The 19480-nt window shown below is 42.6% G+C and overlaps 1 protein-coding gene and 1 long non-coding RNA gene across 5 annotated transcripts in view; one reads left to right on the top strand and one right to left on the bottom strand.

Annotated features, from left to right (window-relative positions):
- The window catches only part of LOC120782928, a 43650-nt gene extending 42648 nt beyond the window's left edge, over positions 1-1002 (top strand). The window contains exon 3 of the long non-coding RNA XR_005706281.1: positions 829-1002. This is a non-coding gene — a long non-coding RNA (uncharacterized LOC120782928). The remainder of the gene's footprint in view (positions 1-828) is intronic.
- An 8296-nt stretch (positions 1003-9298) lies between these two features.
- Positions 9299-17509, bottom strand: raver1 (ribonucleoprotein, PTB-binding 1). Of its 4 annotated transcripts, none has more exons than XM_040159008.1 (14): positions 17168-17509; positions 16002-16068; positions 14123-14592; positions 12575-12766; positions 12349-12469; positions 12160-12260; positions 11420-11501; positions 11131-11318; positions 10924-11005; positions 10640-10782; positions 10355-10426; positions 10097-10234; positions 9801-9866; positions 9299-9664 (listed from the first exon to the last, which is right to left on the bottom strand). In XM_040159008.1, exons 1-14 carry the CDS (start codon positions 17489-17491, stop codon positions 9518-9520), a joined length of 2193 nt encoding a protein of 730 aa, XP_040014942.1. In that variant the 5' UTR covers positions 17492-17509; the 3' UTR covers positions 9299-9517. The 4 variants fall into 4 exon arrangements, with proteins under 4 accessions (XP_040014942.1, XP_040014960.1, XP_040014952.1 ...); XM_040159026.1 differs by having other exon boundaries at positions 10097-10231; XM_040159018.1 differs by having other exon boundaries at positions 11420-11498.
- Positions 17510-19480: the final 1971 nt, after the last annotated feature.

Below are 19480 nucleotides of genomic sequence, written 5' to 3'. Positions count from 1 at the left end.
GCTGTCGAGCAGCGAGAGGGGGTTAATGTTAGTTGAGGTGGTTCGGGCTCAAAGAAAAGATGGATCTCAGACACTTCCTATTGGTGATGCAGCCCACCAGGACGCACCATGCTGGCTGCACTCAGTACAGCCTCAGCCTCAGCTGACCTGGAAGCGCCCTCAGATTCCCTGCTGGGAGGCAGGGCATCTGGGCTTCTCTGCATGTGGCCACTGGTGACCCTGACACAGATAGGGGGCTAAAAAATAAGACAGAGTGATGTTTGGATGTACTGTAAACTTCTGAAAGTTGCTGGGGCTCTTCTTCCCCTGCCAGCATCCCAAATGCTCTCAGGACTGATGCTCTGAATAACATGAATATTGGTACTAATAGTTAAAAATTGCAGAATGCAACATCTTGGTGTCAAAGTGTGCTCTGATGCTCAAAAATAATCCATCTACACAGATGATAAGTGCTCAATTTGCACTAAGGGCATGAGATATGACACCAAACAAGGGGAAGGTTTCAAAGTATGTAAACGGAATCAAAACAGACGGCACTGCAGACTGTAATCGTTTTGATAAAGCCATAGCACTGCTTCAGTCCCGCCCACTGGCTCCATCCAATGCTGACTGGACTGAACTACAGTGCAGGCAGCTCTCCAACCCCAGGCCTCACGCCTCAGGCGGGTCGAGCTCAGTAGCCGGAGGCCACCAGAGACGCCGTGCGTAGCACACTGCACTGTAGTGGGAGAAAAGCTGTATTGGGGAAGCAGTGGTGCCACCAAGAATTAACAAAAAGTCCACTACTTCCATGGGGTCCCCTAAAAGCATTCCCTAATTTCTCCCCAGTGCTTGTGCCTCCACTCTGACAGATTGAAGCAGAAGGGAGAATGTGACCAGAACGAAATAGGCGGCTTGTGAATTAACTTCCTATGAACACCAATGAATGAAAAAAAAAGAAGAAGAATCACATTTTCTACCCTCCTTCTCCCTGAAATGTCAAAACATTCCCTGTATTCTGTCAATAAATCAACATCTGTATCTGAATGCAAACCCTCACATAGTGTATATTGTGGCTTTTGGAGAAATGAGTGCAAATCATAAAGAGACACATGGTCTAAACCAATAAATCAACAATTCTGTTCTCTGTAACGAGCATCACAGCTTCACAGGGCAGTGAGCACAGTTATAGACTTTTAGTCCAGTTTCTATCTACAGGATACTCTAATTAGTGGCTTTAGAAATAGACTGACACTCTAAAGAGTTGTTTCCCTCTTGTCCGCATGTCTTTTCGCTCTTTTCTTTGCGGCTGTCTGTATCTCAGAGCAAGCAGGACAGAAAGGAAAACATAACGCTGTTGCATTTTCTGTGTCATGTGAAGAAATACTGCTTTGAACTATGATTTTTAAACTTCAGACCAATATGCTGCCAAGTAAAAGGACAGAACGACAACAACGTAAGTCTGGTACAAGGAATTAAACGCATACAGCACAATAATTTGATGGCTGTAATTAAAGACATTAGGCTGCGTCAGATGATCCGACTGAACTGACTAAAAAGTGTGCGGAGGTTCGAGTGATTTTGTATGAAAAGTAGCATATATAGATATTCTGTGGGCGTGTTAACCCAAATGTGGTCAGATTTAGGTCTAAGTAGCTTGCAGGGCTGCATTAAATAGCTGAGTGACAATGTGAACATGTAGCCTTTGTGCCTGATTGTTGAATATCAACATCGCCAGATCATAAATTAAGTACCACCTAGGTAATCTGCTTTTGCCTAGAATGCTTTCCACGGAACACAAAGTGTTTCAAACTAATTTTCTGGTAGCCTTTAGAGAAGAACAGCAGCATTACAAACTGGAGCTGAGCTGCAGAAAATCGGCGAAGGTAATCCACAGAAGCTTTGCAGTGGTTCAGGCTCAGCAGAGAAGCATTAATCATTTTGTCTGTGTCTTTGAAAGCCAGGGCAGGCCTAAGTGTTTTCTCAGCGGAATAAGAAAAAGCACAATTGAACTTGCTTTTTTGCTTGTTGCGTTTTTTAAAAAACAAAAAAGGGTTAAATATTGTGTGCTGAAAATGAAAATGTCACGTCGTTGAGGGTCTTGGAGCCGATTTATGCAAATGTATTTAGAGAGTCAGAGGATCTCGATGTTGATGCGTACGTTTCATATGCAGACCCAGCACTCACAACCCCGTTGTGTTTTCATGGCTTTGAGGAAGATGTGAGGACAACATGCAGGTTGAACACAGATTCACACCTCAACCCTTACGTTTGCATGTAATTTACAACCTACTGAGCTTAAAAATGAAAAGAGTATATTTTGACCTAGACCCTGAACCGTGACAACTGATCTACTCACAATTGACCTACGTTTTGCTCCAGACATCACTTAGTATCGTATGTATATGTCTTTAGCCTAATTTTGAGTTTAAAATCCGTCTTAATATGAGGTCTGATGTTATTCTTTCCTTTTTCTATGTCCCTGCTACAACACTGAATAAATCTGCAATTGAATTTGAACTTTGAAATATTATTGTCTCTCCGGGCAGCTGTGCTAGACTTCATTCAATACTGTCTCCTTGAGAGAAAATTGTCAGCTGTAGTACACGTCCTTAGAAATATGTACAAGAAAAAAATGAAAAAGCTGCCTGTAGCTGGATGCAGGAAGAATATGTCGAAATGACTGTAGTTTCCTATTTGAAGCTGATGAAACAATGGAAAAACAGCTTTGTATTAAAAAGGTTGGTTTGGGTTCAGAAAAAGTTCATAAAGACCCTAATTGAGCAACTCCGGGCTGTTTATCAGTATCACAGATTAGAGTATTGATTGTCTGGGAAACGCCTCGGCCTTTAAAATAAAAATGTGGGTTTCAGTCGAGTTGCATTGGAAAACGATTTCATCTCAGAAGAACAATTTCAGCACAGTTAAACATCTGATTCAGTGGCTTCATCAGAATGCAAATGAGCCCACAAAGACTCTGGGAGTCCTCCTTCTTAATTCTGGCGTGATAACAAAAGAAATGGGCTTGCTTTCATGTCGTCTCCAATATGAAGGAATATACCCACACAGAGTGCTCTATCTAACAGTTATTAAATACCCAGGCCTTTGGTCACCTGACCTTGCATCTGCCCAAAACCTTGATCAAAAGAAAAATGTTAAAAAACCATGGAGACCATGGGAATTTGAGCTAGGAAATATATTTCTATGGAACGCAAGAACATTTTTGTCCCACTGCTTGTGCAAGAAATGTCAAATAATTCAGTAACATCTGCAGCAGCATATACTTTATCAGTACTAATTTTTGAATATAAAATTGCATTGAACTGAAAATCAAATGTTTAGAAGTTCTTTTTTTCTCCCTATAATACTCCTTGATGACATAGATAAGGGACTGAGCCAAATCATCAAGTACTTTTTTATATTCTATCCCAAATTTTAAAAAAAAACAACAAAAAAAAACAAATCAACGAAAGTGGGATGAAGTGGATGACGAAATGACCACAGACCACACTGCGGACTGGAATGCTCCACAGTGGTGTGAGGAAAAAAATGTTCCTCTTGCTTGAGTCAGCTGCACACTTCATTTAGTGAGCATCTGATTTATTATGACCAACCTCGCCAAATGACTGCACAGTGTACATTTATATTGTGAGGAATAATTGAAATGCCAAGCGGTCTTACTCAGTACAGCATACGCGGATGAGATGGTTGTGTGGGCCGCGGAAAAGTACTGCGTGTAATGCATTTTTGCCACTTGTGTTTACGGGAGAGAGTGTATATGTATGCAGAGATTTAGCCCGAACGGAACTCGCGAGGAGTTTCTCCACCACAGCCAACAACCAATCACAGGAGGCAGTGAATTCCAGTGTGTCCAGCAGAAACACCATCATCAGCCTGTCTGGCCCCTGGCCCACACTGAGTCTACACATCGGGCATCAGGGAATGCTTGGAAATGGATCCACTTTCTGCCAGCGGAAGGCCATGAAATATTAACCCACGCCTCTTCCCTGGCGGTGGGCAGTAGTCCCGTAGCTAATGTGCATGTGCCCAAGCTTGTCGTTACACGTATGTCGGACAATGAAAAGGAAATGGAACATGCTAGAACGTGGGTGTTTCTGTGAGAAAGGAAGAGAGGGTGAAATATGGGCACGCTCACACGTGGTTGAGCTGCAGTGATATGTAACAGTGGTCCAGCAGGCTACCAGGTCATTTATATTAAGTGTTAAAAGGATTCTTGAAATAACTTCAGCTTGTCTTTTTCTTTTTCTGTGGAGGTGCAGCGGCGGGGGCGGACTGTCCTCCTGTCCGTGCTGTGTGCATAAAGACTCACAGACTCGTGCCGAATCAAAGCTGATGCTGGAGTAAAACTGCAGAAAGCCTCCACGCACTGAACAACATGAAAGAGCACGGCCATTCAGAAGTGACTGTGGGATGTGCTCACGGGCAGCAGAGCGAGCCACCGCAGTTCGCCCCATTTTCCCTGAAGTATTTTCAGTGTTTCTTTCCCTAAACCGAAGCAATCCCGCTGAAATGCCCATCCAGCCGTGGGCGGAGGAGGAGTTAGATGGGAAAGGATGTAATGTTGCATGAGGGAGGCGAGGCAGTGTTTCACTTTAGGGACAAGCTGAGGACCAGTGAGGCCTCAAATGACACGGTAACTAGATTTCAGGGCTTCTAAAACTTCTGCTAATGACGTTGTGGAGCTATCATGGCAACTGGAGCTGGGAATCAAGCGTTGGAATGACTGCAAGGTTGTTCATTTGCTCCATACAGTACGTGCTCCTGATATGCACTTTTATGGTCACTGGCTTGAAATATAGTGATGGTGAATCTTTATAACCACATTAAATATTCACATATTTATTTCACATTTATTTCACATATTCAGATATCTAAGTTCAATGGAAAAATAAACTTCAATTCCTGAATCATAAACAGAGAGAAAAAAAAAGAAAAGCACTGGTCAGAGATAAAAATGTTCTTGCGATATCTCATTACTCAGTAGTGATCATGTAAGAGACAAGTGGCAGCAAAGGAAATAAGAGAAAGGAGAGCTGAGCTTCAGGATAAAAGTGCAGGCTATTAATGTTGAGGACGTTATGGGACAGGGAATTGATTGCACGGGGGAGAGATACTTCTTGAAGAGATGAATTTTTCGGTATGTGGCGGAGAGATTTCAAGACCGCAGTGTCAATGTCTGGATTACATCCGTGTGCTGGATATTCAGGATTGAATGTCATAAAAATGAGACCGTGTGCACGATGCTGACAAGAAACAGCAACGGAGCATTTTGCTTCAGAATACCTCTTCATTTCAGAAATCAAATGCGTAGTTTCAGTGCATCAGAACAATAACACTGCAAATGGAAACCTTGCGTTTATTTCCCATAACCAGAAATGGTTATCTTATTTTGTAGTGCCACAGTGATATACAGTCACACAGAGGATCGGCTGGAAAATATGAAAATGAAGAGTGTAACAATACCCAAGCTTATTTCAGGTTGGACGAGGGTACGTTTTCTGGTTTGGAATTTAAATCCCTACTATAATATAATCATGTTTGGGTGTAGAAGCAAGGGCATCGTTCAAACTGAGTGGCTTTCCCCCTCTTTCAAATTAAGCAGAAGGCAGACTAGCAGGTTTCTCCTGGGCCACCGAGATGTTCTGCCGTTTTATAGACTGTTTTGTCACAGGGGGGAGTGGGCTGTTTTCTATGACTAATCCTGCTATAAACAGCTCTTGTGACATACCCTATTTGGTTACACTTTGTTGCTCGTATAGGAAATAAAGCCGTAATAAATCATGGCACATGTGAATTTAAAGTGTGTTTTCAAACGTAGATGACAGTGAATATGTATATTTAAATACAGCGATTTCGATTCAACACACATGGGCACTGAAGTGAGGGGGAACAGATACATTTTCAGTTCTACAGCACACACACGCAAAGGCATAAGAAATTGAACTTTTCCTTAATTTGGCTGTTTGTAATTCCTGATAAATGATGTTGCGGCGATCTGACTTCAAAGCTCTTCTTCCTTCCTCTCTGTATTCGGGAAAATCGCAGTTTTCAGCAGCGCTCACCAGCAACTGTGCAAGGTGACTGTGTGGGTTGAAATATGAAAGGCAGAAATCTAAATGTGTCTGACACAGCGTCCACCGAGCCTCGGTGGATCCCTCTGAAAACTCTTGGTAGACTGGCTGCAGGTAGGAGAACATAATTCAGGGAGCTTGAAGCATTGCAGATAAGTATTACAGAAATAAACCCGGCGGCTGTGAAAAACACATTAATATAATGTCAGCTGGTTTAAAAAAAACGACCCCATAATTTCTTCACAATGTTCTCTCCCTGAGATTTATTTCTTAAGTGACATGCCACGACACACCCAAACATGAAGCAGATTTTTTTTGCTCTCATGCCACAAACAATATCAGCGTTAAAAAGGGAGAGCTTAATGACCAATGTTCTGCACTTTTGTTTTTGCCCATCAGGGGAAAGCTCCATGAGCGGCTTTGCCCCTCGAGGCTCCGTGGGACCGCACGAATAACAGCTAATCAAAACCTTTCATCCTGATGGCTGCTGCGGGGAGGAGGAGCTCACCTTGCTGCCTCTTGCCCCCTTAGCACCTCAGTCTGAAGGGTGAGCAACAGCAATGCAAAGGGCTCAGGGTTTCCGCACAGCCAATCATCTGGGAAGAGGACTTTAAGTTCCATTCCTACCTGATAAGAGCACAATTTGACCTGCCATTCCCCTCAGGGTCTGCTGAACAGAGAGGCTGTAAGAACACAGCTGACATTTCAGGTTATTCTTTAGTTTTTTGTTGGTTTTTTTTTTATTAAATCTGAATGTCATCAGGCTCCACATACAGTCTTCTCAGAGTGAGATGTATTTTCACTCTCCTCTCAGTTTGGCACAGTTTTTCAAATTATTTTTTGAGCAACCTGTTATTTACCTAGATAGCTGATAACTGACTGGGTTTGCTGTTTAAGCATAGAACCTACTAGAGCCACGCACGGCCTAGTACACAGGAAACGTGCTGTACTCAAATGCACCTCCTTAGACAATAATACAGCTTTTGTTTTAGGTTATTAGCTTCCAGGCTTTTTTTCCCCCATACTGTGCAACAGGAAATCTTGCAGTTTTACCAGGATTTTTATTAGCAGATGCTTTATGTGTGCTCTTTTTTGTTCACTACATGAGGTCTACCAAACCTGTTTCCCAAAATCTGTGCAGATTTTGGGGAAGAAAGGCCTTTCAGTTAATCACTCATACAACTGGACTAGAATATAATCCCTATGTGCCTCTTCATGTAGCTTCAAACTGAGTAAAGAACTTGTACCTTTCCTCCCCTGAATGAAAAACACATTAGTTGTTGTCTAATAAATGCTTTTCTTACTTTGATTGCCTGCAGCCTAGGTTTGATTTAGACTTTATGCTACTGATAGAGGACCTAATAAAAAGATTACATGACTCAATGCAATTTAATTTAACTAATAGGTTCTCTGTCACAGTTTGTCTTTGTTAAATAAATAAATATTTTTAAATGCGCTTATTTAATCAAATGCAGCTTTTTTTGCACTCTGCAATTAAACTCTGGGTTTTTAAAAAGGCACAAATTAAAGTCCAATTAAGCAATTTTTTTTTTTTTTTTTTTTAAATGATGTGCTCACAACAGTCAGTTTAAATAACATTTACTTGCTCACATCACACACATACAGAGACAACCATGGCGGTACAGATGAGAGGATAGCAGTTAGAATCAAATCAGTCAAAATGAATGATGATCATACAGTACAGCTGCATCTCCTGGTCCATACACAACATGAGCAGTCTGCTGTGGCGCCACTCTTGGTCACATCAGCTTTCAAACATACAGGCAAACAAAAAACACAAGGAGCAGCAAATTCATTCAAAACACCAGACCAGAGGCAGGTATGATTAAAGAAAACAAAAGTTTTGGACTCAGGAAAATGATCAAGCTTTAACTATTTACACAGCAAATAACACAGAAATGGTAAATGTAGATGGAAGCCAACACAGGGCAGGATGAGATCACAGAAAACACTGTTAAGGCTCAAGTGTAGCTGCATTTCCTAGCAGAAGTCAGAGGTAATGGGTTTTCACAATCAAACTGTCAACCAGATAATTATTCACAAAAAAAAAAAAAAAAAAAAAAAAAAAAAAAAAAGGACAGCCATGTCACTGACCAATCACCTGCCAGTAGCTTCCATTAGTATAACCCCAGACAGACTGAACTCCCACCATTACGGGAAAACTTTGAACATGGGCTGTGTCCATCATTCCAGCTGCCATCTATTCATCTTGAAAAGCTAATTCGATTGAGAGTCAGGCCTCTCGCTGATGTTCCTGTATTCGTTATGCACTGGCAAGCTTGAGAGATGGCACACAGCGGATGTTCACTGCCCCACCCACCCAACTCAACCATCGAGGTGTGCTGACTTTAGGACATTCAAAATTTCACTTAGCAAACAGAACTCACATAAAAACACAGAAAATATTCAACTCCCGGAGACTAGAAAATGGCATCCTCTACAGGTGAGAACAGATTAGGATTGTGACCTGTGCCCTCCAAGTGCATCACTCAACAACCAGTGTAGCAAACAGACTCCATAAACAAGTTGGAGGGTGTGGGTCAAAAGACAAACAACGTGGAAAAGTTGAGGCTTGAGAAAATATGCCAGAATGGTAGAACGCGTCACCTTAATATTACACAGGCAGGTACACACAGCTGTCATTGGTGGATGGAAAGCTGAATGTTAAGCAATGAGGAAAGGCCTGGATCCAGAGAGAGTCATACAGCAAAATAAACAACCCTGTGGAAGGAAGGGGAAAACAAAAAACACCACAACGAAAAAACACCATCTCATTACACAAAGTATTTAACTTTTTACATGGAATTAGGAAGGCTACTTAAAAAAGTAGAGCCTCTGAAGTAAAGCTTGTTTTTATACTATGCAAGTCCCTTTGCCTGAAATTCTGGACAGCTTCGCTTTAGTGAGATGTCAAACATTATAAAAAGCAGCCTATGGCTGCTATTGAAAACTGGCCAAACTATCCTTAGCTCTGCTGATACACCACACTCAACACAGGAATAAAAAATATGCTTCAGAGAAATGACTTCATTAAGCTAATTAACCATTTTTTCTCACTGTACATGTCGTTGGACAGAAAATTAAAAGTCAAATAAAAAAGGAAAAAAAGTAAAAACTTAATTTACCAACACACTAAAATCATATATACACAAAAAAAAAAAAAAAAAAAAAACCACGAACAGGACATAGAAAAAAAAAGAAAAAAAAAAAAAAAAAAAAAAAAAAACAACCACCAAGAATTCCCTTGGAGTGACACAAGTGTCCAGATAACAACAGGCTGCACTCCTCAGCGCCCTCCAGGGGTCACTCACAGGAGCTCACAGGAGACAAATCCAAGAACTGCCAAGCGAAGTTTATTGGAGAAGATGCCATCGTGTCCTGGCTGTTGAATGGCTACTCATACAGCAAGAAGCATTCAGCTGTATTTAGAATATACGCTTTCGCTTAAGGTAGGAGTCTGCATAATGGCCACCAAGGCCTTGGGAGTGCTGGCCCACGTAGCCACCCTCAGGGCTCGGCTCCGGAGATGGGATAAGCCGGGAGAACACACGCTTGTGGCTACCAATGGGAGTCTATAATTGGCGAAAAAAAAAAAGAAAAAAAAAAAAATTTAAATGAATGAAAAACAGCTTGATGTAAAAGCAAAAATTCTGTACAAAAAGATAAGACTCAAAAAAGGATAAGGCAATACACAAGTGTTAAAATTACCTTCACAGCATTTCCCAACCCTGGGGGGTAGTTACTGGTGTGGCTCACGGGAGGCATTCCCACAGCCTGAGGAAAAACAACCAACTTTCAGTGACCTAGTCCTCTGAGGCTCATGCACTCACAGCATAACATTAATTATTAAACATGGCCTTATTTTTGGAATGTGACCCTCCACTTTTTTATCTTTTCAGTGCTACCTCGACGTTCTTGCACCGATAAGTAATCAATAGTTTAAAACCAAAAGGGGTTAATTAAAAAAATAAAAATAAAAACCAAGTCCAAATCGGTAGGATTACCCTGTTGAGCTGGGTGGTAGGGAGGCTCCCATTACTTGAGGCCTCAGGCCCTGAGCTGAAGTATGAGGACAGGGGTGGGCTGGGAGGGTAACTGTAGTGGGAAAACCGCTCGCTGTACTCGGGGTGATGAGAGGGCTGCTGTGACAATCGAACAAGATCAGAACAACTGTTTTATTATCAGTCCAGTATGTAATAAATTTAACAACATTTAAAAACATTTGCTCACGCCATCTTGAGTTGGTTGAATAAAAACACTACCTGCTGTCCGAATCCCGCCAAGGCCCCAGTATCAAGGTTCTCCTGCTGTTCGTACAAGTGGGCCAGGGGGTCCTGAGGAGAAATATGTTGGGCATCAGTCCAAATTACATCATATAGCCTACTAAATGGGCAGCAATGAGCAGCCAGGCTGTGCAGTGCGCACAACATTGTAAATTCAAAAGGTCACCAAGAATCAGCTAGCAAAGCAGCAACGACTAAGAACAGAATAGAAGATTCAAAATATGGACTCTATCCACGGACAAAGCATTGGAATCTGGGGTTTACCTGGTGTAGGGGAGGATATTCAGGGCTGTAGGAATCCTGGTAGCGCAGGTTGTAACTCGGCTGTATGCTCTGGTGTGTGTGCTGGTTGGACACATTGCTTAGTGTGGGCCTCTTCCTATAGGGGTGAGGTCTGCAGCTTCCTCCTGGATTAGGAGAAGGCAGAGAGACATCACAGGCTGGATATATTTACCTGAATAACTGAGGTTATGCAACAAACAAGAACAGACTGGTAAGCAGGAAAAAAAAAAATCAGACCACACACACACTTCAAAGAAGAATCTCACCTGAGGGAAAAACATTGTTGACACTGAGGAAGGCACTCTGGGGAAGATTCACATCTTTGGGAGGATCTCCTAGTATGGAGACCTGACAGGAAGGAGAAAAGGTAGTTCATTTTTGCCAGCCATTTCTCATTTACACATGGGTAAAAAAAAGCTAGACAAGAATTTAAGAGCCAGAAAGCATAATATGGAAATTACTTGAGACCTTACCCCTTGTGCTGTGAGGCCATCTGCCCCCATCATGCCACCCATCAGGGGCATGGAGATGCCCTGCAGGGTGGGAGAGGAAGTCTGGGGGAAGGTGCATGCCGCTGTGGGAGACTCCTGCTCCCTTGTGAGGGCTCTGCCAAGTGGCATTGGCTTTAAGGGGGCCAGAGGATCCGTCTGAAGACCAAGACCTGAGGGTTAGATGGGGGTTACATGTTTAGCATCATAAGCAAAGCAAAAACATGCAGTTTGTGGCTGAAGGAGCTACGGCTGGAGTCGGCATTTGCCTAACCTTGGGGCAGGTCTCCGAGCAGATGGACTCCCTGCTGGACAGGCATAGCAGCCAGAGGATTCTCCCCAATGAGTCCTGCCTGCTGGCCAAAGGAGAGACCAGAGTTCACTGTCAGAAGAGGGTCACACAAGCGGGGCTACAACACTTGAGCGGTGGAAAACCGCTGAACTGCAGCAGCACACTTATTCAGCGCCGAGGCTTACTCACCACATATGAAATTATGTTCTTACAGAATGGGTGTTTACAATTTTGGCGCACAAAAGAGTAGCACACCTACCACATCACTCAGCACCACTCAAAAGTACACCCCACACATACACACTCAAAAAACAAACCTCACACTTATCTAGCGAGATCTTACCCACCCATGCACTGAGTTTTCCATCATCAATCACATAAAAAGACCAGGATCCATCTAACTTCATCACCACTTCACACACTGATAGCCAAACACAAACACCATTATCACTCACACAAGGCACTAGAGGGTTTTCTTTATTGTGCAGCACCTGAGCCCACAGAAGATGATTTCCCAGAAAGGCTTGCTAAAAGGTAAAGAGGGAAAGAGCAGAGAGCGGGGAACAAAAAAACAACAACAACAACAACAAAAAAACAAACAAAAAAAAAGAAAGAAAGAAAAAAAAGAAAAAAAGTGTGCATGAGTAGGAGAGGATGACTCAAAACATGCGGAGCGGCTAAAAAAGGAACATGTCAGAGAAAAGACAGAAAGGCAGCAGTACCTGCTGGGCCTTGGCCTGGTTCTGAAGGAGTAGCTGGAGCAGGGCAGCGGAGAGGGCGGGATTGGCCAGCAGTGGCATTGTAGGGGCTGCCCCAAGGAGGCCTGTACACAGGGAGAACATAAGGACCCAAAGCACTAGCAGAAATCCTAAAATTAAACCCTTGATTAAGAGCTTGTGAGAACTCCTCACCTTGTTTGTGTCCCTGTGACAGTGGGTTGAGCAGCATCTTGAGGGTGGCAGGGTTATTGAGGCCCGTGAGTATCTGCATGGCTGTGGGATCAGGGAGGAGACCTTTACCCCTGTTCACAGCCTTGAGAGGAGGAGTCACAAGACAGGCAATAAGTAATGACATAGCAATGGCAAACTGAATTGTAAGTTTGGACATGTGACTACAGTATCAGTTTGACTGAAATACCATGGTTTGGGCGGCAATCAGAGCAGCCAACATGCTTCTTCCAGGAGGACCAGGGGCACAGAAGGACACCCTGATGTGTGTCCCACCGAGCAGCCTGCCATCAGTGAGTCGCTGAGCCTCTTCTGCCATCTCTGCAGTGGCAAACTCCAAAACTGCAAACCGTCGAAAACTTCCATCTTGTCCCTGAGCCAACTGTAGAGAGGAGGAAAAGAAAAAAAAAGAAAAAGAAAAAAACTCATTCTAATCTCAGAGACTCAATTAGCCCAGGTTCTAGTGTCAATAAATACAACACACACAAAGTATGGACTAACTAGTAGGCCTGTTGCTTCTCACTTACACCCTAGTCGTTCAGCACAAATGTGAGTAGAACATCTATCTAAAAAGAAAATGTATGTTGGAAATGCCTGGTACCACCCCTGAAATGTCCCAGAATCCCTCCTCAAACTAATCAAAAGGGATGATGAAAATCTCCCAACAGAGAGAAAATGTGTTTTCTTGGTTTTGTTTTGTTCAGCCTGTAATTTAAGACTCGGCTGATTTACTCTTCCACCAAGTCCTAAAATGAAATGTCCACTTTTTGAGAAGTTGTTGGATGTAGCTAGAAGAATTACCGTAACTGAACAAAATTATTAGAATTTAAAAATTTCCACTCATTGAGTGAGACTCATTTAAAAGTTTGGCAAACTAACCCATCCACTGCATATTCTTCCTGTTATAAAATTTAAAGATCAATTCTGAACACTAATAGATTAGTAGTATTTTGCTGACTATATGGCTTTTAAATTTCCCTGTAAAGGCCTGCCCTTTACTCCCTATCAGTCACTACTTGTGGCCTCATGATTCAATATCACAAGGTTTCACAACCAGGCGAGTTCTACCCAATTAAAACCATTTATGGCAAACTAAATGGTCTCCCTTTCATTATGACATGGCCCCTAATCATCATTGCTTTTGCCACAATCCTATAAAACCCTGGAACCAGCAGAAAAGTGCTACTATGTGTGTCGTGCGAAAGGGACAACCCTCTCTCATTCCAGAAAAGCCTGCTGAATGACACCACCTGGGGGAGTCAGGTGGTCATCACCATAGAAACCAGCAATGCTCATTGCTATAGAAACTTTGAGTGGCCACATGAAAACTGGGGTAAAGGTGAGAGTTACTGAAAGATCAAATATGGAATAACATTTTACAAAATGATTCCTGCCATCTGTAAACCATCCCTAAAATCATTCTCTACACTTTCAGGGCCAAATCTACAACTTTCTGATATGCGTGGCAGCACATCATCAATCCCAAAAAGCTCTGAAGAGTTTTGTTATTATGGCAATGCATAGATTAAATCAACACAAACAAACCACCGAAAAAACTAACAGGGGAAAGTTTAGCAACAGCAAGTTTGATGTCAAGTAGAAGGTTGTATTCTTCTTGGAAATAAAAGGTCAGTGAAAAATCTCCTATTCTTGGTATGAAATGCAGACTGGATAATGCAGCCTACAAAAGCATTTTGAGTTGTCAAGAAACAGTTTGTTTGTGCGTGGTGAATTTGACCTGGCAGAAGACTGGCGCATGGGTGTCAGCCAGGGCGTTGCGGAGGTCTTGGGCTGTCAGCAGGTTCGGGGGCAGGCGGTCCACACACAGACATTTGGAGTGGAGCAGTGGGTATGTTAGGGAGCCCACCTCAGTCCAGTGGACGTATAGCATGCGGGAGCCCAGCTGCTTTCCTAAAAGCTCTGACTTTGCCCTGGCCGCTGAGTCCTTCTTCATGTACTCCACAAAGCCATAGCCCTTGGAATGCCCAGTGGAGGCGCTGTACACCAGAAAGCAGCGCTCCAGGTTACCAAAGGGTCGCACCAACTCCTCAAACTGCTGCTGGGTGAAAGCACGGGGCAAGTTAGCGATGCACAGAAGAGCATCTGTCGGCTGTAGCTGCACAGAGATCTCCCTGTCCCGCAGCACATGCTGATGGAACTCTTTGATGGCACACTGCGCCTGTTCCCCATTGAGCAGTGTCACAAATGCTGAGGGTGATGGGGGACAGAGAGAGGAAGAGAGACAATAAACACAAGTGAGGGAGTGCCATTTGTTCAGTCAGCATTAAACAGCAAGATCTATCTTCATACACAGCAAGTCTCAGGGAGAGAAAACCTTGGTTGTGAAACCATTTCTCATTTAGGAGGTCTGATAAAAGACAGTGCTGGTGGCACAATGTCACCACACAACAGCTTTAATGTCACAGCAACATTTCCCTTATTGAAACTACAATGGCTGTCATAGTAGCTGCCAAGAATCAAAGGCACTTTATCTGACTAAGTATCACTGTTGATTGCTAAAAAGTCACATGTAGTGCTAAGTGAGTTTGAATGTTACTAGCACCCACTGTAAACAGTGTCCATGACAGACTCTTTTTACATTGCGGAGGGGGGGGGGGTATGTCTATCAGACATATTTTTAAAACAAAAACAAACATTACAAAAATAAATGGGTGGTGTAATTTTTTAACTGCAGTTCATAGATTTTGTACAAAAGCAAATCTAAATGTGACTGGTTATGTGCCACAACAGTTTGGTTGATACCAGGCATACCCTGAATTTACCATCTGGCTCAAGCAAATGTCTGGCCCATTGTTATCAGCCACTTTCTGGTTGATGTGGCGAATGTTTCCTCCCCACCCAAACAACCAAACACCCACACCCACATTAGGAATAAATTCTTATTCCTTTAATTTCCAATTCTGTCAAGCCATTTTGACCAATTTTTCATTTTTGATGGAGAAAATGTTTCTTTTGAGGGCAGATATTCATGTAGTCCAGCCATATAAATTTTATAACACCCCCCCCCCCCCAAAAAAAACTTTGACCAATAGATTAGTTTCAAACATGGCAGCTACAGAAGCCACTTGTAGAAGAAGACTCGCATGTTAGGGAAATGGACAACCTTCCCTGATAGCAAACTTTCACTAAAGCTTGCCATCTCTGGTACAGTTAGCACACTGTTATATATGACACACACACACACACACACACACACACACACACGACAGTCACACTTAAACACAGATCAAATATACAGCAGCACAAAACAATTAGAGTACAATTATTGCAATTTACTGAAATGGAAATTTATCTTGTCCCCGCTAGTGATGAAATACTGGAGCAAACTGACCATATAAACAATGTCTTTACTGACTGTGCAAATGAACTGTAATATTTATGAAGACAGCCTCACTATTTGTGAGGCAATTTCTCCTCATGGAGAAGCCTCTGGAAGATAGTGAACTGCAGACAACCCAAGCTGTATGTGTCACTATCAACTTTGTTTTGTTTTTGGTTTTTTTTGTTAACATATAAATGATCTGTGCTATAATCCTTCACCCCTTTAAACTGAAAATGCAATGTCTCAAAGATGATGGACAAGCAGTTAGACCAACCTGTGCCCTTGTATTTGTCAACAAAGCAGTACTTCAAGTCATAGTTGCCCAACAGCTCATGGACCTCCTGTAAATAAGACACGACAATGATTACATCCGGACATTTAAAATGATCATGGCATATAGCACTACATCCCTTCATACAGTGACTCACAAATTAACTACCAGACTTTTTAAGTCGTAGATTTTGGTCATCACATATCTGTAAATTGCTTAACTGCAGATTTTGGTCGGCACATGATTAATTAATTAATTAGTCATTCGTGTCTATTGGGAATCTGGTAACAAGCGCACCTGTTGGGGGCGAGGGAGGTGAATAACTGACTCATTGTTGTAGGAGAAATTGTTCTGCGCTGTTTTTGCCCATTCACAAACGAATGGCGATGCTGTCTAGCATTTTCTGAAACGTTTTGTCCCCACGCCTTCCACCTTTTGTTATATTGCAACTCACATCTCGAACTCCCACTACCCGTTCTCCCCCCACCACCACCACCACCACCACCCCCCAATCCCTACCCCCACCCCCCTGTGAACAATGGTACCGCCCGCAGGCCCACCGCTCCCCACGAGTCAGGCACGTTCCAAAAAATGTGGCATCATGAGTAAAATCTGTGGCTGGTTGATGGAGCCAAACGAAAGCTTTAACAACAGATGGGCTGATGAGAAAAAAAAAAAAAAAAAAAAAAGCTCCAGTGCACCTGTAAAGCCCACGTAGAGAGTAGAATCACCGAAAGTTTGGCTTGGCAGCTAGAGCGGTGAAATTAAACGAGGCATTATTGAATTTATGAAGTTGTGACCTACGAGGCCGGACTGGCAGGTCATACAGGCCACAGATGACCATTATTGACAGTTATCTGACCTCCTGGCAGTTAACCTAATCTGTGTTAACCAACTGACCAAAACAAATTAAAACACAGTAGTGATGGTGTTTGGCGGCTGCCAGTTAAAGGAGTGTTAGCTTTTAAAACTAATGCAGTTTCAAAGCAAAACACTGTACAAAAAAATCAAAGTTAAAAAGGCAGCTAACGAGTTAAATGGCTAGCTGGCTAATATAGGTAGCATGGCAGGCATACGGGAGCTAGGCTAACGTTAGCCAAACGACCCCGTCAATCAATCAATCATCCAACAATTTAAACCTCCATTTGGCTAGTAATTTTTACCCATACCTGATTGCTAACGTCGGAGGGTAGATTTTTTATGATAATTTTTCTACGGTTGTAAAACTCCCGGCGAGTTCTCTCCAAGCGGCTCTCGATCTCTTTGGGGCTCAGTGATGTCAGGTCTTCGTCAACCCTCCGCTGACACTCGCGTCCCGGTGTCGAGTCCTCTTCGCCGGGTTCGAGTTCGGGATGCCGGCGGTCTCCGGCCATCCAGTTTTCGTGATCCGCAGCGAGGTCGTAATTTTCATGAAGCGGGCGAGAGGCGAAACTGAGTCCTGTGTCTGTGCTTTCATCCTTGGCAGCTGCGCTAACAGACACTGCGGCCGCCATCACTCAGTTTGGTGGAAGTTTTATCGGTCTGGAAACTCTGTCTGATTTGAGCAGTTTAAACAATACACACATGGCCCCAGCAGCGCTTCTCATTGGACGAGAGTGGGACGCATTCTCCATGGCTACGACGTAACGGAGGGTGGGGGCGGAGTCACGGGTGTTCCCTGTGTTCTGATGAAAACTGGGTGTAAATGCTGCAGACATCTCAGTTGGGCCCCAGAGCCAGTGGGGACCGTGGAACTAGTCTAAGGGGTTTCCTCAGCATTTTAATTAGACAGAGATCAGCCCAGTATAAAAAAAACAAAACAAAAAAACGCTTAAAATCACAGTTTTTCTTTGTCTCTCAACCTAACGTTATGAGATCGGATCCAATATTAAGATTTTGATTACAAAGGTGTTTAAATCCTTCTTTAACAGTCTATCCAGTGACTAGAACAACATCACGGATACATTTTTAAATAACATTTTATAAATGTTATATTGCAGCTCTAACAATAAATACATTTTATTAGTCATGTTTTATGTAGTTTACTGTTTGTTTTGAATTTTAAAATTAAAATATTGGTTTATTTGTTTAAATATGTTCTTAAAAATATAAAATATATTCTACTTTTGTTTGTTTTAACACAAACTGAACATTATAACCTTCATGAAAGAGGATTTATTGCAGCACCGTTGTATTAGACTGTGTTTCTTAACTAGTGTACCTAATAAACTGAACACTGAGTGTATATTTATTTATATATCTATTCTGTCTATTCATAGCCTTAGATGTAGAGGAGTTGATGTTCAGTCTACATGTGAACTAACGGTAGATTTTGTTTTGGTAGTTGAATAGGCTTCTCTGGTATGCAGGATAAATCCAGGATAGCAAATTAGACGATAGGAATTACTGCAAAATGTGAAGTTACAGAAATTCTAGACTGGAATGTGGTAGCTTGTGTCAGCTGATAGGACACTGTAGTCTGGACTGCTATTGAAGGAGACACTATTGCGTTTGTCCCATCTCTGTTCCTCCAGGGGGCCTCACAGTCCAGGCAGGGACTCGAAGGGCCAATATCATGCCCAGAAATCAGCTCTTGGTGGAGTGTAAGTTTCACCCAAAGATTATGAGTCAGATCTGGACTGACTTTGGGAGAACAGAGGTAGAACTGCATGAATGGCAAAACAGCTTCCACAACAATATTACCAAGAATGCAGCTTTTGTCCTTGTCCTCAAGACAGGAGACAGTCAGTTTTATGTTTCCCAAAGGCACAACAGTACCATTGTATGTATTCAGTGACTAAACTGAAGGTTGCACCACCTTGCACTATTCCTTGGCACTGATCATGTCCACTAGTACATTTGTCATATTGTAGTAGCCTTTGGCCCTTGCAGTATTTTCCTCAGAACACATGGTGAGAACTTGCAGCAGCTCTGTTACGTTGACAGTGTGGTTGGAAAGCACGTGTCTGAAATGAGACTGTTCTGTGGCTGTTAATTTAAATTGTACAAGATTGTTGAAGAATAGACAGCTCTGTGCAGTGGAATATGTGGAATAAATGTCTGCAGCAGTGTTGTGGTTGAGGCCCTGACCAATTATCAGGTTTTGCTGGGTCTTTCTTAAGGTGTATTGCAGAATACTAATTCAAACACCTGTTGAATATAAACAGGAGCTGCAGGTGGCTGGCCCTCACCTGCTGCTTGAAAGGATAGGTTGTCACTAGTTGGACACATCTTCTTTCCTACCTACAGTATTGCCATGTGAACAGGCACCTCAATGGTCATGACAACAAAGGGTATTAGGAAATACCATTCCCTGGGTTAGCAACCTGTTAAAAAAATATTTGTGTAGAAGTTGCTTTCATTTCAGTATTTCCCTAAGCTAGTGATCAAGGAGTTCTTATGTAATAGAGATGTAGCTCTGCTTTGTTACATATAGGGCATCCTGTAACACACAACAGAACAGCACATTATGTAATACATCTTTATACACTTTTTGACACATG

This window comes from Xiphias gladius, chromosome 3 (genome assembly GCF_016859285.1).
Source record: "Xiphias gladius isolate SHS-SW01 ecotype Sanya breed wild chromosome 3, ASM1685928v1, whole genome shotgun sequence".
NCBI classification, from domain to species: Eukaryota; Metazoa; Chordata; class Actinopteri; order Istiophoriformes; family Xiphiidae; genus Xiphias; species Xiphias gladius.
The sequence above is the reverse complement of the archived record's forward strand: the minus strand, read 5'-3'. Positions and strand labels throughout refer to the sequence as shown.